At 38.5% G+C, this 17,032-nt stretch overlaps 1 protein-coding gene across 3 annotated transcripts in view; it reads left to right on the top strand.

The window, feature by feature from the left end:
- The window catches only part of LOC110379459 (uncharacterized protein), a 290,441-nt gene that overhangs the window by 257,316 nt on the left and 16,093 nt on the right, over nt 1-17,032 (top strand). For all 3 annotated transcript variants that reach the window (XR_010276506.1, XM_064034719.1, XM_064034736.1), the window contains 6 exons: nt 1,127-1,273; nt 1,930-2,088; nt 2,897-3,041; nt 3,703-3,800; nt 11,253-11,412; nt 16,417-16,514. Coding sequence is in view for 2 of the 3 variants with exons in the window: in XM_064034719.1 (XP_063890789.1) it covers nt 1,127-1,273; nt 1,930-2,088; nt 2,897-3,041; nt 3,703-3,800; nt 11,253-11,412; nt 16,417-16,514 (807 nt within the window). In the remaining variant the exon portion in view is untranslated. The remainder of the gene's footprint in view (nt 1-1,126; nt 1,274-1,929; nt 2,089-2,896; nt 3,042-3,702; nt 3,801-11,252; nt 11,413-16,416; nt 16,515-17,032) is intronic.

Here is a 17,032-nt window from a genome sequence, read left to right as displayed (position 1 = left end):
CTTAGTAGATATCTTAACTTTTCAGATTCATCTAATTTTCCTCCGGCATTTTTGAACTCATTTATTGTTTTCTCAAAATCAACAAAAAATTCTTCAACTGTGTTGTAATTGTTTAATTTTATCTCTTCAATTTTTCCTCTACATATTATTTGCATTGCTGTTGACTGCGTTAAATACATTTTGTCAAACTTTTGTACCATTTCATATGCCGTTTTGCATTCAGTAATATACTCTAATTGTTTATCTGAGATTGTGCTCATTATTATGGTTCTCGCTTTGAGATCCTTCTTTTTCCCTGCGGCGTCGGGATTTTCCGTCTTAACAATGGCGGCCTCGTGGCATTCTTTGTATTCCAACAATGTTAACAATCTTAATTTCCAACTTGAATAGTTTGCACCATCAAAAATAGGTATCAAAATATCTTCCACCTTTGCTTGTTTAGCCATTTTACCGACAATGACGATGTATTTTTTGTAGATTTACGTTTTTTCACAACAATTTATTCTTTACCTTTTTCAATGCTTTCTGTCACCATAACCTCAAAGTCTTAGTCGTATTTTTTATCGTCATTGAACTTTATTCTTCTCTCACACTTAAGTTTTCTTCTCAACCACGCTCTGCTACCATGTTGAGGTAGATGGATCGAATTGAAAGATTTGATATTGTATTTTAATTTATTATAATGAAAAGAACACATTTGGAGCACACCATTTTTTCACACCGAGCAAGAACAAGAGAACCACAGACAATCAAAAACAGTATTAAGTCTTTTAAGCCACAGATAATAAATTTACTTATTACAACAACTGTCTTCATGATAGTGTAATCCTAAATGTATGTAGATAAATAAATAATCTTTCAACAACAAACTAACAGCGCACACGCGAGACATAATGTGGCTAACTTCAAAGAACCAAATATATTTGGCGCCAACTTTACCAGCCATATTTTTGATCATAACCTCCCACAACGTGATCTTTAAGTATCATCGTCACAGCCTCAGAACGTCCTCAAAGGCCAAAGGACTCCCACAAGTCCTTTCTTCTCCGTTCAGATTAGCCCTCCAAATTCTTACCTGTCTTCTACATAGGCGTGGTAATGATCGTTTATTTGTACGTTTGTATAGATTCGACCGCCTGGCAGCAGAACACCACTGCCTCCGCATCAAGCTGCTGGGTGACTGCTACTACTGCGTGTCGGGGCTGCCGGAGGCGCGCGACGACCACGCCAAGTGCTGCGTCGAGATGGGGCTGGACATGATCGATGCTATTGCGTTAGTCATTTATCATCATCATCATCATCATACTTAAGAAAGGAAAGAAAGAAAATTGATTTATTCACGAGAATCACATAGACACTTGAATCAGCACTATGAAATGGTTATACAGTGCTTCTGACGTGATGGCAACGCAAACAAAAATCTTAATAGTATAATGTAAAAATAAAATACAAAGGTAATGCTTATTTCTAAAGAAATGTATTTTTATAATACCTTTGTAGCAATACCTTAGCAATACCTTTGTATTTTATATTTTAACCTTTGTATATTCTTTCTTTCCTGTCATCTTTCTTTATTGTGTGTGTGTACAAAAAATTTGTAAATAAATAAATAAATAAATCATCTTTTGCCATTACCCATCAATAAGGTTTCAGAAACCTATTTCTTCAATCAAGTTTCAAAGTCAGAATAGGATCAATCAGATATGCTGGAAAAGAGACAGACTTGTTTGTTCCTGCAATCAGTCTCAATTTTTGGTCATTGTATCACGTCAAGGCGGCTAAGCAGAAGATTCCTAAACCTTTACCATTTATCAACAAGGTTTTGTACCATTTTGCGGTCTTCCTTATAGTAAATACATACCTACTCTTGCTTGGAGCTACATGCTATGCATGCTTAGTTCCTACTAAAACAGATTTTTATGCCCTCAGGCTGGTCCGCGAGGTGATGGCCGTGAACGTGAACATGCGCGTGGGCATCCACACGGGCCGCGTGCACTGCGTGGTGCTGGGCCTGCGCAAGTGGCAGTTCGACGTCTGGTCCAACGATGTCACCCTCGCCAACTACATGGAGAGCGGTGGCGTGGCTGGGTAACTTAACTGTTTATTAATAGCCTAGAGTATTGTCCTTTTATATTGTCCTTTCAGATGTAAGCCTAGTTAAGAATTGAACAGTATAATATGTTGTTTTGAGATAGTTTTAAGTTAATTTGCTGCGCCCTAACAGGGTAATGTATACCTAGGATAAGGATGTAACTGTATACATTTTTGCAATAAATAAATAAATATATATGGAGACAAGGAGACGATAAGGGTGGCTAAAATGGCAATTTTAGATACGTCGACGTCGTTACGTTAAACGACACCAATTCTTCACCGAAAAACCTACTTCTTGTCCAACCTTGCGTTGGTAATGAATCCATCTAAAGTCTCTAGTGATACCTTCAACCATTGGATTTTAAAATTTGAAAAAAAAAATACTGTTGTCTTCCTACATCGTGTTATTGTTTTAGTGACTAGCGTTCTTTTCTCTGTCAATTTTAAAAACGTTAACTCCGTGATTTTTTTCTTCATCAATACTGGAACTGTCCTACAGCCCATGGTACTATACATATAAAAGTCATAACACAAACACACACACACGCATTCACACAAACGCACACACACGCATTCACACAAATGCACACACTCATTCACACCGACACTCACATGTACACTTATTAATGTTTTTAAATATAATTATAATTTATTAATAAGCTAGTAGTAAAACTCTCCTACTTCTTTAAGCTGTGCCTTATAGGGTGCGTATACTCACTAATCTAAATGTACCACCTGTTATAACATATGGAATGCTAATAAAGAATTGAGTATTGAGTACAAACTTTTTTGTTTGGTGTAGACGCGTGCACATCACGAAGGAGACACTGCGCTGCCTGGGTGATGACTACAAGGTGGAGCCGGGCTACGGCGGACTGCGCAACGCGTACCTGAAGGACCATAACATCGAGACCTTCTTGATTGTGCCTGATGATACCAGCCGTGTTGTTAGTATCTTACTATAAGGCTGATTTTACAGTCACACTGACCATCGGCATTGACAGCTACGTGCGTAGTTTGTCTGAACATCGTCTGCGCTGACAGCTACGCGTCATCCAAAAACGCTTCATAGAGTTTCAAATATTTGCGGTCGTCGACGCTGATGGTCAGCGCGTGATCAGCTTGACTGTAAAATCAGCTTTATATGTTACAAGCTTTCATTTGTTTGGGCCTAAGATCACCGATAGCACAAACATTATCTTTAAACGATTGTTTGCAAATATTTCCCTTTTAATTTTTAAAGTATATAGTCGTTTTTGGGGTCGGTGAACTTGGACTTTCGTTAATTAATGGGAGGAAAATATTGCAAGCTTTTTTAGAACCAGTTCCTAAAGAGAATTTTGAGATTTTCGGATTTTGGGATTATAGTATTAGTTTTGATACATACACATCTAATACTCACCAAGGGCTTTTAGACTAGTAGGCTAATAAGCCAAGATGCGTTATGCCGTCTTTGAAAGATTTTTTTCCGAATTTTAATGTTATTATAATGCTTAACATGCAAGTACAGATCTATCTTCAGAACAAATCCTAGCTATATCTAAAACCTAGACAGCCCAGCATAGCTTACGATGTCAGTACGAAGATTAACATATCGTGTGTCTTCAGGACAAGAAGCCACAGCACTCGTTCTCGCTGAACGGCAACGTGTCCAAGGAGATGCGCGTCATGGGACACGGCTCGCAGCACGGCAAGCATTCATCCAAGTAAGTGAACAGTTACAGCCTTTTTATCGTCCCACTGCTGGGCACAGGCCTCCTCTCACACGGAGAAGGATTGAGCATTAATCACCACGCTTGCTCAATGCGGGTTGGTGATTTCAGACTATACAGTCCACGTTTCCTCAAAATGTTTTCCTTCACCTTTTTATCAGCCATTGGTGTCCAAGATATACATAGACAGTACATACAAACTTAGAAAAGTAGCATAACGCTTGCTCTCACTAGAGACAGGAACTTGACATTACTTCTACAGAACTCCAAAATTCCATCTCAAGTAAGCAAAACTAAAACAGATAGACAGAATATTGTGAACGGCTGTAAGACTGCTTTGCTATTAAAAGGACACGAAGTTTGTTATGCCTAGACTGGACAGACAGAGGTAGGTACAATAGCCGTGGTTGCTAGCTCGTGAAATTGCTCTGCAGCAGCAGGGGCTACCGCGTAATAGACTTACCAACAAAACTACAATCGACTGGTAGCTCCTACTTATTGGATTCACATTGATTAAGTTCTGGAAGTTGGGCCATGCGTTTTGGCTTATAAAGTGCATAGGCATTGTATAATGCCCAATACTTTTCAATTTTAGTAGCAACTCCTCGGAATCCGATAATCGACAACTAATAAAATGAGATAGATAGTTATGTATATTGAATCAAACCTTTTTTTTATCCAAACCTAAAAAGAGGTCTCTAAAAAGAATATTTTTTTTTACTTTCAAAACTTTAAATGTAATTAGCTTATTTGAAGCGGCTTTACCAAATGAATATGTGAGGATTTTATTTTTGGTCTAGTTAACTATTTACCCTTTTTCCTTCGTGGACAATTTTGTCTTGCAGTGCATCAAGTTTTCTTAACATCACCGTAACTCGATCTCAATAATAAATCGTTGAGTCCGAATGTAGTACTAATACACCTACGACTCGAGGCATCTTTTCCTAACAATCTAGTCCGTGCAAGATACGACACTGATTGCATTTGCAGCTAATTGTTTGTCGCAAGCACCAGCTACACAGCGAATTAGCGCTCCAACTGTGACGTTTATTATTGTCTGACGTAGTTAGCCATAGTCTGAGCTGCGGCTGCACTTGTCAATGGTACGTACAACGTATAGTGCCGACAACTTGGTGAGAAGTTCCCCCGTATGTGGCTAAGAGTTTGACAGTTCCGTGGAGTTATTTCTGAACTGTGTAATTCGAGAAATGAGAGTACACTACAATGTTGGAAATTGCTCGAATTCTGCGCAATGTATTTCTGGCTTTCGCGAAATAAGGTCCAAATAATGCATGGACTATTGCATCCGATAACAGCATCGATAGAACTGACATTGTTGTCATTCGTACCGAGACCGGCGGCCGACAGGAAGTCAAATTATTCATAGTTTGCTGCCTCCCGTACTGTCGGTATATTTTGCGCTCAAAGTTGCATGGAATGAGCGCATTTTCCGCGTGCACGTACCTTCGCGTCGGCTGCGTGCGATTCAATTAACGCAATCAATCATGCATTGTGTGCAGCGCCCCCTGTCGAATAATGCACGATTTAATATAGCAGAGTATGTTACGCGTTTGTGACGTCACTGTACGCGAATCTCTCGCTTGTAATTCATTATGCAATGGGCGCATACAATGCGTACGTAGGTACCTCGTTAAACGTGCAAATTCCTGATTTGCTCTCGTTTCCGATGTATTAGTGCAATTAATTAATATTGCAGTACCGTAATCCGAGTAACAATGCCGTCGGCACATAATTAATTTATATTTGCTAATGATACAGTTGAGCTTGTTTTGATTCGGGAAATACTGGTTGTAATTGATACACTGTTGGTTCAGTAGCTACAGCACTTTGACTAAAAACAAGCACATAAAATATACGATCACCACAATTTTGTGAATATGAAGCATTTGATTTCGAAAATTTGTTACAAATAGGTACATACTTCCCATATTATTTATAACATACCTCTTGCATACTTTTTGGAAGTTCAACAGTAATTTTCCGCGGCTCAAAATGGAGGCATAAGTTTGATGTAGCTCCTGGCGTCCATTCATAAATTATGAACTTTCAAAGACTAATCGATTTTAAAACTTTGCCAACATGTAATTATGTTTCATTAAACGTGCGAACATGTGAACAAAGCGTGCACATTTCAGCCGATCGTCATCGGTGGCTTGTAATCAAAGCTGCATCGATAGCCCTTTTATTAGTTCAGAATTAGCTTTTTACTTATAAATTATTAGCGGCTTTTCCAGTCCGTCCCCCTCGAAGGGGAGCCTCAATTCTATGGGAACTTGCCACGATGGCCAGGAGAACTATTTTGAAGTCGTTACAAGTAGTCTGAAGTCAGAAAGTCTAACCAAACTTGGGTTGCCCGATTATTTGGATTGAGGATGTCCAGATAGGCAGTGGCTACATATGAAACTGGTACTCGGTTGGGTTTAGTTATACTAGAAGCCGAGAGAGGTAGGTAGATGATGCGGTAACGGATGACACCTACAATTATTTGAAAAGGTTTCTGATTTCTAGACATGGTGATGCCTATAAATCCTTAGCACCCATAATATAGTTCCTATTTCTCCCTTCTCGGCTTTTAACTCGTGTAAAGTCTCGTCCTTCATTACTACACACGCTTCTTGACGCGTGAACGGTAAATAAATGGGAACAAATATAATGACCACCATAAAATGCTTTGATACCCTAAGTTTTGCAACCAGAAATATCTACTGAACACCAGAAAAATAAAGTCTAAAAATGTAATAGTACCAGCTATTTTAGTCACGACTTCACTTTAAATTGTATTCGACCACCAAATTTAGTAAATGATCACCAACTCTTGACGACCAAATTAATGTATTATTTTTGCCTAAATAAGTCACTGTGATTGCCATAAAATGTAGGCTTATTACCAAATAAAGTATTATGATGCCATATTAAGTTATGTGTCCGGCTTGCAATGCATGCGTGAGTGTCAGTATGACGAGTGACAGGGGAAAATGGAAGAAAATGACATATTGCGCCGATGCCAAGTAAAATTGGGAACAGGGCAGGAGAAAGAAGAAGAAGAATGTGTTTCTCAATACACTCTTATCGCACTGTTTAGAGGCATGCAATAGACAATTTTCCACGCTAGTGCAGGAAAAGGGTCCCCATAATGTTATTACATTTATTTTATCAGGCCGAACTTATTTTTTTGGAGTCAGTTTACTTAAACAGGATAGCAAGATGTAAAAACTTTTTTGATGATCATTTACTACTTTTGGTGATCATTTACTACTTTTGGGATAACAATGATTTTTTTGGACTCATTTTGCTTAAATAGGATAGCAGAATTTAAAAACTTTGGTTATAATCTTACTTTAAAATGGTGGTTTAATTTTGGTGATCATTTACTATTTTTGGCTTACGCATGATTTATTTTGGAGTAATTTCACTTAAATAGGATAGCAAAGTGTTAAAACTTTGGTGTTAGTATTACATTAAAATGCGAGCTTCATTTTGGTGATCATTTACTATTTTTGTCTGCTGTTTGTTACTATATCTGGTGATCAGTTAAACATAAGCCTAAATAAATCAGTGCGCACGCAGTATGTAAGTTCCATGGACAACAAAATAACTAGCGGCGGTGCCATAACGGAAAATGTCGTATGAAATGATAAACCGTCTCCGCCCTCACACTCGTTCTCTGATACCAGCCCATTTCTTGTAATACTAGAAATCGTTGAATGTCTCAAGGAACTCAAGCTTTCATTAGTACACTAGTAGCTAATCGTTTTGGACATGCCCACCGTAGGGATTTAACCTAGCATATTAAGGCACCTGACCTACCTGCATTGTGGTATCTCCGCTCATATTTCCTTACTCCGTGGTTGGTTCGTATGGAAGAGACATCTCGCGCGTTTCAATTAGACGACACGCGTAGCGATGAGTTTACACCGGTGGGTTTAGAATGAACACTCGCTATGTCTTGTAGGTGGCTTAAGCTCTTGAAAAAAAAATTCAAATTGATAGGATTTATAGACAAAGGATCAGCCTACAAGACACGTTTCACAATACTTAACTTAGTAGATAGGCATCGTACATTTGCTCACTTCTGGGCAGCAAGTCTAGAGGTACGATATTGATATAACAGATATTCAAACTCAAAAACGTTTATTCAAATTAGGCTGATAAATCAGCACTTTTTGAATGTCAAAAACAAAAGACAGCCGCGAAAACGCCCGCCTTTCACAACTTCCTATGTGTTTTTGCTGTGAAGAAGTGGCGCAACAAACTCCCCAGCGACACATGTCTGTCTGTTAGGTTGGAAGAACTTATACAGAATACAGAATTTAATCAGAACAAGTCAAAGCACATAACATGTATGTGCAATAAAGTATAAACAAATAAATAAGTGATGTTTTAAATCAGGTGCGGGAAATAGTTGGGAGGCGGCTGGAACCGCGGAGAACTAGCTAAATAATAACTTTTTCTTTGTCTACCGATACGTAGAAAGTTTTCTTGCGTAGTCACATCAGAAATAGATATTCTTACAAAGTTTTCCTGTGTACTCACTACATAAATAGTAACTTTATTAATATTCTAACGGTTTTACCGCGGTTTCACCTGCGTCCCGTGGGAACTACTGCCCGAACCAGGATAAAATATAGCCTAAGTTACTCACACATAGTTTAGCTTTCTTATGATGTAAGAATTTTTAAAATCGGTCCAGCAGTTGTTGAGTTTATCCATTACAAACAAACAAACAAAGTTTTCCTCTTTGTAATATTAGAGGTAGTATAGATAGCTTAAACAACAAATAAGATCTGTGTTCAACTGAGCTTAGACTACAGAGCGACACAACTTGACTAATTCGAACACTACACGAACAACAATTAGAGTAGTCGCACACTACACACTAAATAGTCGGCCGACTTTACCCCATGCTTGGAGAAAATATTTCGTAAATTCAATCAAACTTCGCCCCCAAGACATTCTACTGATCAAAGTTTTTAGCTGGCCAAAAACCTGATCATGGTTATATGTGTGCTACCATTCATTTTCGTTCAGGTTTACGAGCCCGAACCATGGAATAGGGAAACGTACGGCGGGCATGATTAATACGATCAGTTACGAATTAACATTTTCTTTGAGACATCTGTCAATGATTTTTGGTATTACAAAAAAAAATTGGGTTCCAAAATCGGCGAATAACGGCTGCCAAACATCCACAGTTTGGCGCTAACTTCTTAGGACATTTTCTATCATGGCATCTGCGCTAGTCATTTTGTTCTGCGGGGCCCGAAACAAACTGTTGGCCGACTAAAAGTTTGCAGTGTGCCTGTCTTAGGCTGTTGATGAAACGATACCAAACACAACACTACCTCTAATATATACAAATGACAGACATACACTGCGTTTCAATTATTCACCCGCCACGATTCGAGTATCGATTATAAGTAGCTTATGTTTCAATAACTGTGAGCGTTTTATCGATTTCGGAATACTGCCGTGCTACCGAAAAAGGGCACAACTAACATTTTTTGTCAAAATGAGTTATATATATATTCGGAATCAGGAAAAAAAGGCCTATCTGCCTGATTTTTTGTGGATTTTTAGCTGCAAAATAAACAGAGATAGCATAAGCTTAAAGGGCACAACTACATCACCTTTTAAGTTTTATTACAATATTATTACAATAAAAAGGCATATTGTATGATGTGACTTTTATTTTACCTTTTTACTATCGATATATTTTAATGGAACGAACATTTTGGCAATTAATGTAGAAAGAAAAGTCACAACTGGCAGTTATGCTCTTTCTATTTACCCCTACGCTAATAAATTTATGTTATATAAAAAAGGGACATCGGCGTTATGAATTAATTCTAATATTTTCTGTACCTATATATTCATTTTAAAAAATTACCTTTTCATCGTAAAATTTTAAATTTTTACTAAAAATTTAACATTGAAAAGGCATTTTGGTTATATGTGCCTTTTCTACATAATATTGCTCCTTTCTTGTTATTTTTTATGTTAAGTTAAAAAGAATTATGCTAATTATTAAATATATCCATTTAAAATAAAATATAATATTGCTATCGTTGTGTACATACCAAAAAAACACATTTATTTTACATTTTCACAATTTCGAAAAACACATTTTAAACGTGTTTTTTTTTACAAAATTCAAAAAATATTTTAAACTCGATTTTCTCAACATTTGTAAAATGTTAGTTGTGCCTTTCTTAATTACGACGGCAGAATACGTAACTATGGTGGATTTGTTTTGGTTTGTATTTTGGATAAAACATTACTCATTTGACCAAACAAAGACTCACATGACCAAATGACAAACTAAAGAGCTGTATAGATATTATGTAGGTATTTAGGTAGTTTAGAATCTCAGTGGCGTGCACTTGGAGAGGCCTATGTCCAGCAGTGGACTGCGATAGGCTGATGATGATGATGATTTATTTAGTTTGACAGCTGTCTATTTCTGTTCTGATTCTGTCTTTTACTCTACAACAACTAGAATTTCGTTCATTGAAATAGCTTTCGGCAGCACTATCACCCATTTCCCGCGATGACTACTTCGCGCAGTCGGATAGAAAGTAACTAAGCCTTCCTCGATAAAAGGGATATCTAATATTGAATTCAAATCGGAATAGTAGGTAGTTCCTGCGATTACTGTAATTAAGCAAACTCTCTAACTTTATGATAAAAATATATGTTAAGTAATTGTTAAAAAACTGGCCAATGAAGGTGGTAGCGTCGCTCGCTATGTACTAATACATTTCTGTCGGGAATATTGGTTACCAAGGACGCGACCATAATCTAATTACAAGCCATTAATGAGACGTCGCATGCCAGGCAGGAACTCTGTAAGTGAACACTTCCCATACCATCCAGGTGTACAAGCTTCTGTGTCAACGTGATTGTCAAAGGTAGTGTGGGTTCAATGACCTATCTATCTCCGGTTTTGTGTACTATAGATGGAATTTTGAAATTAGCCCCATTCAAAATTCCTATCTCAACTTCTCAAGTAAGCAAATCAAACAGATAGTACATTTTAAACCGACGATAGGTAATCAATTACAATTCCATCCGTTGTCTTGCGATTGGAGAATGAATTTCCAAATAAGCCCCATGAAAGTCAAATTCTTATCTCCGGTAAGAGCAAACCAACAGATAGGTAGATGATTGAAATCTGCCGATAGATACCGTAGGCTCTAGTGCTCATTTTCACCAACAAATACGTAAATTTAGGGATCTCCTAATAGCATTTAGGGAACACTTAATACGAATTTCGTTTTCACCAAATTTTAAGTGTCCCTTATAACCTTTATTAGCCCTTATTCTAAGTGACACTTAGTTAGGGAAACGTTAAGAGACTGTTGGTGAAAACGGGCATAAGTGGTTACGACGGCGATATTTAACAGCGTATGTTTTGTACCATTGCAGTAGGATCGGCGTGGACTCCGGCAATGAGAACAAGAAGCCAGAAGACGAAGTGAACGAGTACCTGATGAAGGCGATCGACGCGCGCTCCACCGACCGCCTGCGCGCCGAGCACTGCCGCCCCTGCACGCTCACCTTCCGCGACTCCAAGCTCGAGCAGAAGGTATGTACATACAATGCTACGATCTATAGAAGACGAGTGAACGAGTACCTGATGAAGGCGATCGACGCGCGCTCCACCGACCGCCTGCGCGCCGAGCACTGCCGCCCTGCACGCTCACCTTCCGCGACTCCAAGCTCGAGCAGAAGGTATGTACATACAATGCTACGATCTATAGAAGACGAGTGAACGAGTACCTGATGAAGGCGATCGACGCGCGCTCCACCGACCGCCTGCGCGCCGAGCACTGCCGGCCCTGCACGCTCACCTTCCGCGACTCCAAGCTCGAGCAGAAGGTATGTACATACAATGCTACGATCTATAGAAGACGAGTGAACGAGTACCTGATGAAGGCGATCGACGCGCGCTCCACCGACCGCCTGCGCGCCGAGCACTGCCGGCCCTGCACGCTCACCTTCCGCGACTCCAAGCTCGAGCAGAAGGTATGTACATACAATCCTACGATATATACAACATGTAACTTAATTAACGCACATCCTGAAATTAGTTTGTTCAGAATCGTTTACTGAATCGATTTATATCATTTTTATTATAGGTAATTTGTTATCCCAAAAATAATTAAAACTACGGAAATTATTGTCATATTAACCCTGTACAGTCAAAACAAATTCAAATAGACCGTAACTCAAAGTAATAAGACTTCGTGTATTGTCGGCTTTTTCCGTAGTTTCGTTATGTTGTGTCGAGTCGACCGGCGCGGCGCGATATTTGCGTGCGTAGTAGTATGACCAAAAAGTTCTCCAAGAATTGGTATAACTAATTTAGCAAATAACAATGCATATACATGTTAAATTAAAAATTCAGTGTATGTATTATGATTATAACATAATATTCTAATTGGGGTGTTTGAAGGTGTGCGTTAATTACTTTACATGTTGTATACATATCTATCATACTATATTCTAAATTCGTCCGTTGCTAACCAAGCACCATCTTTATCTTGAATCTGTCAGAAGGCCAAAAATGTATCTAAACTTGACCCTGTCATGGACGATTTGCTAAAATGTTCGATCACTAAGTACACTGGAAAACGTTATAAAGGGTTTCAATATCAGTCCACTGTTGGCCATAGATTATCGCCCAGTCCATAGCTCTGCTTGCAATGCTTTCAACTCACTCTATCTTGATGAAAACTACTTTATTGGTACCCAAATATAGCCTTGTATTTCGTGAATACCATTTTAACTAGAAGTCCACAAAGTGACGCCTCGCCAGTTCAAACTAGCGAGCTTTGAAATGAGGCAACAGGACAGTAAGTGCAATTTGCAGTGTGAAACAAGTGGGGCGTGACGTCATCAAGCGATTGCCACTGGATGTTTGTCCATCACCAATGTTTAGCTAGCAAGAGCTAATGAGCATTCCAATCAAAACGCCAGCGAGAACGCACTCTAGTTAATATAGTTTAAGGGTGCGTCTACACTGTTCAAATAGCTTGCCCATGTTGCGGCACACGCGCAGGTTACATACATTTTAAAAAAGTGCGGTACTAGCGACTCGTGCATGTACCAAAGCAAAATACCCACCCGCGTGGTGACTTGTCACTTGCGCATGTAAACTTGTTCCAGCTACATACACCGTGTAGACGCACCCTAAATTACTAAAAGGCAAAGTGGTTGTACAAAATGATCACGCAACCAGAATTTGTTGGCGTAAAACCAAGCAGTCGTTTATCGTTCCTATGAATTAGTAAAATGTCTCTGTCCACGTTGAAATTACTACAATGACCTTTCCTAGACGGTCTGAAGTGATGATTATTCTATGCTCCTTGGCCAGTATTGTGTCAACCACTATTATTCAACTAACAATATACCTCCTCCATTGTCATACTGCCCAATACGTTCCGACCAACGTTTGCTCAGTACAAGACCAATAGTCATAGAAATGTACGTGGCCTCTCGAGTCTGTCGGCTAATCGAGTGCATGGGAATAATTGATGGGACTTCGACGAGTGGATGGCGAGCACGGTACATGTGAGGCTCCCAGGGACTCGAAGCTTCCGCTTGAATATGGCATAATAGATATTGGTACTAACGATACTCGTCTGAAGATTGATCTGATTCCATCTGTACACTTCAGTTGGTATCTTGAATGTCCTCTTTTGTTAGAAATAAAAGATCTTAGTTTTAGTACTGAATATTATGGCGAAATCACAACCAATTTTTTTCGCGCTCATTTGTTTGCGTACAGAAAGCGTCGGAGAAAGCAAGTGCTTTCAACTTGAAATCATCACGCAAAGACATTTTATTTTATTTTTTACAAAGTCAAAGTCAAATCATTTATTTCACTTAGGCTTTCACAAGCACTTATGAACGTCAAACAATCGCTGACCAAAAAATATACATTAATTATGTGCGTCAAATCAATAGAACCTTTGCATTGGTCCATGTAGAAAATTTTGAACAAAATATAAGTTTATCTGGCCTCTCATTTATTATGCGTATCACGAGCGATTCCCCAAACGGGGCGAAACAAACAGACGACTGAGTTAGTTGTTGATCTGTCTGCCCCCCACTTCGACGGACGGGGGGCTGCAGCCACCTGTGTCCACACTACAGTACTGTCGGACAGCTGCACTTGACGGACGTGTTGGACAAGTGTCTAAATTGGGGGTCTCTCGAATTATGGTTGAATAGAATAGAGGCATGGACAGTGGACAGGATCAATTTGACTGGTAAAATTATGCCTAATTTGCCATTAAAAAAATAACTGAAAAGATAACTTCATAAAGGAAAACTATAAAGGCTAGCATTGTATGTTTTCCATACTTTTCGGGACATATCCCTGCAATTAGTTCAGCTCGTTACATCTCTTTATTCCGATACATTCAAGTTTAGTCTGAGCTCATCTAAAGCTTCGTTAATTAAAAGGAACATTTGGTAGTTCTTATCAGACTTATGAGATAAATGCACGTTTGTTATCAAACATTTTCATTGAAACTTTTCCTTTGACCACCCAAGGAAAAACATCTTAAATCATAAATAACACTATACTGAAGATTTACCCGTCACAGTCACCCCGGGTGCTTCTAACATTCACAGCTGAATAAAATTCCATTTGAGAGCGTCGCGCGATTTCCGCGGGCGAAGCGACGTGTCATATTATTTACATACAGACGTAGCAATGTGGCCGCATAACGGTTGACGTGCTATTAAAGAAATATCATTGCTGTAAAAAGATTGGAGTTCAAGAAAGTGGAGTGGAGAATTTAAATATGTGATAGAATTTCTATCAACAATTGTCAGCACCAGTAATATTTCGAACAACCAATAGATAATAAAAAAGAAATGACGGTGGTATCCCTGAGCAGATAAATTATATTTTATTGTTTTAAAACTTCTCCACTCTGCTTTAGTGGGCTCTAAGCTTTATAGTAGCATATTCTTCATTATATAAGTTAAAACGAATATGCTCGAACAGTTTTAATTTGTAAAGCCACCAGTCCACGTAGCGCCTTCCGCAGTAAATGGTCTAAGTATCTTACACTGTGAAGAAAGTTTCAAATCGCTGAAGTCGATATTGAGATTAGTGCGTTCAAGCAAACGAACTTCAACTTTAAAACTATATTAGAATTTATTCATTCTTAGAAGAAATAAATATTTTTTTTTTATTTATTCTTTCTAAGAATGAATAAAAAAAAGAATTAAAAAAATTAATATGTATATTCATTCTTAGAAAGCACCAGTCTAACCAAGGGGTATTGGGTTGCCCGGGTAACTGGGTTGAGGAGGTCAGCTAGGCAGTCGCTTCTTGCAAAGCACTGGTACTCAGCTGAATCCGGTTAGACTGGAAGCCGACCCCAACATAGTTGGGAAAAAGGCTCGGAGGATGATGATTCAGTCTTAGAAAGCTTACAGACTAAAAATAAATTTTAATAACTTAATAATTAGTATACATAACTTATGACTAAACTTTACAAGGTGTTCGAACTGTGCCTTCTGTTTCAATAGATGCATGCATCTTTAGCTGACACTACCTACTCTTGAGACGTTTACTCGGCTACACGAGATTGCAATTTATTTCTCGTTTGGAATGAAATATTCTATGAAACTTTCCTTCTCATGACCTGCCAGGGGAGGATTCAGCCGACAAAAAAGTTCAGACGCCAATCTGATATGGCTGAAAATACATTAATTATATCAGGGAGTATACACATAAGGGAAATAAATATAGGTTAGTACAAAAGGTATATAGGGAGAATACATAAGGAAGTACATACATATATTAGGGAGTTCACAATGAAATACGTAAGGGAGAATATACATATAAAAGGATTGTATTGGGAGAAAACTTAAGGGAGTAGAATAATAAGATAGTACGCAGGGGTAGTACTTAAGGTAGCATATAAGTAGAGTACATAGTGAAGCTTTGGTTTCCTAGGAAAGCGGTGCCGTCATCCAGCGGTGTAAGACGACGAAATTTTTATAGATTTCGTTGGTAACCACGAAGCAATATATAATATAAAAAGTAAAGATTATAGAAAAAGTCAACTAAAACAGAATTGGTGTTGTGAAATTTGAGAAATATTAAATAAAACCGGTTAGTAAGTATGATACAACTAACAAAAATTTCATGACGGTGTGTTAAAACGGCCGTGGAACTTTCCACATGAAATCACCGTAAAGACGACCGTCTATTTGCGTTCGTAATATGACGGCCGCTATATAACGGCACCGCTTTCCTAGGAAACCCAAGCTTGACAGTAGGTAGGTAGGTTATCTCAAGATTAAACTGACGTTTCGTTTTCGTATACTTAATCAAATCAAATCATTTATTTGGTTAATGAAGAAATCGTTAAAATTATTCGCAATAGATTTAGGATCTGTAATTTTTGTCATCTTTAAATATTTCTGTAATAGGCTTTTTGGGGGAGTTAAGTTTAGCCTTGTTTATAATTGAACATGTCGCTAATATTAGACATTTCAATAAAACTACTTTTACGGATTTAATAGGTGTTTTATGAAGGTTACTGGTGGTTGTTGTCCACAGTACACGGCGGAACGCGACCGCATGATGAAGGTGTACTTCATCTGCACGCTGGCCATCTTCCTCGCCGGCACCGCCCTGCAGTTCCTCGCCTACAACCTGTGAGTATACATAAAACAATAATAATGAAATATTTATTTATTCAAAATACCTTAGTGTCCGTTCAAATAGACCGGCTCGGAGAGCATCGGCGCACATTTTTTTTTCACACAGACTGGAGTCGGCTCCAATCGGCTCCGATCGGCTGCACGAGATGCAATCGGAGCCAAACGTCTGCGCGACCGAGATAACGTACGCGATCGGAGCCGGTCGGCTCCTCTTATTATTTCACACCAAGCGCATGTGCACATGCAAAAATAAACCTTACTAGTTACTATAAATACTAAGTACTCGATTTTCAACTTGTTAAGAATTTGTTCTCCTCTCCGAGCCGGTCTGTCTGAACGGACCCTACAACTATCTTTACAGGGCTTACCCTTATACGACAGCTAAGAACTTAAAATAGTAAAACTATCAGTTGCAAGTGAACTAACTTGGCGTTTAGGTACTTTGAGACATCTATAATCGTTTTTGGTTTAACAAAAAAATGGGCGGGTTCCAGAAAAGGCTCTTAGGAGAT

This window comes from Helicoverpa armigera, chromosome 1 (assembly GCF_030705265.1).
Source record: "Helicoverpa armigera isolate CAAS_96S chromosome 1, ASM3070526v1, whole genome shotgun sequence".
NCBI lineage: Eukaryota > Metazoa > Arthropoda > Insecta > Lepidoptera > Noctuidae > Helicoverpa > Helicoverpa armigera.
The sequence above is the reverse complement of the archived record's forward strand: the minus strand, read 5'-3'. Positions and strand labels throughout refer to the sequence as shown.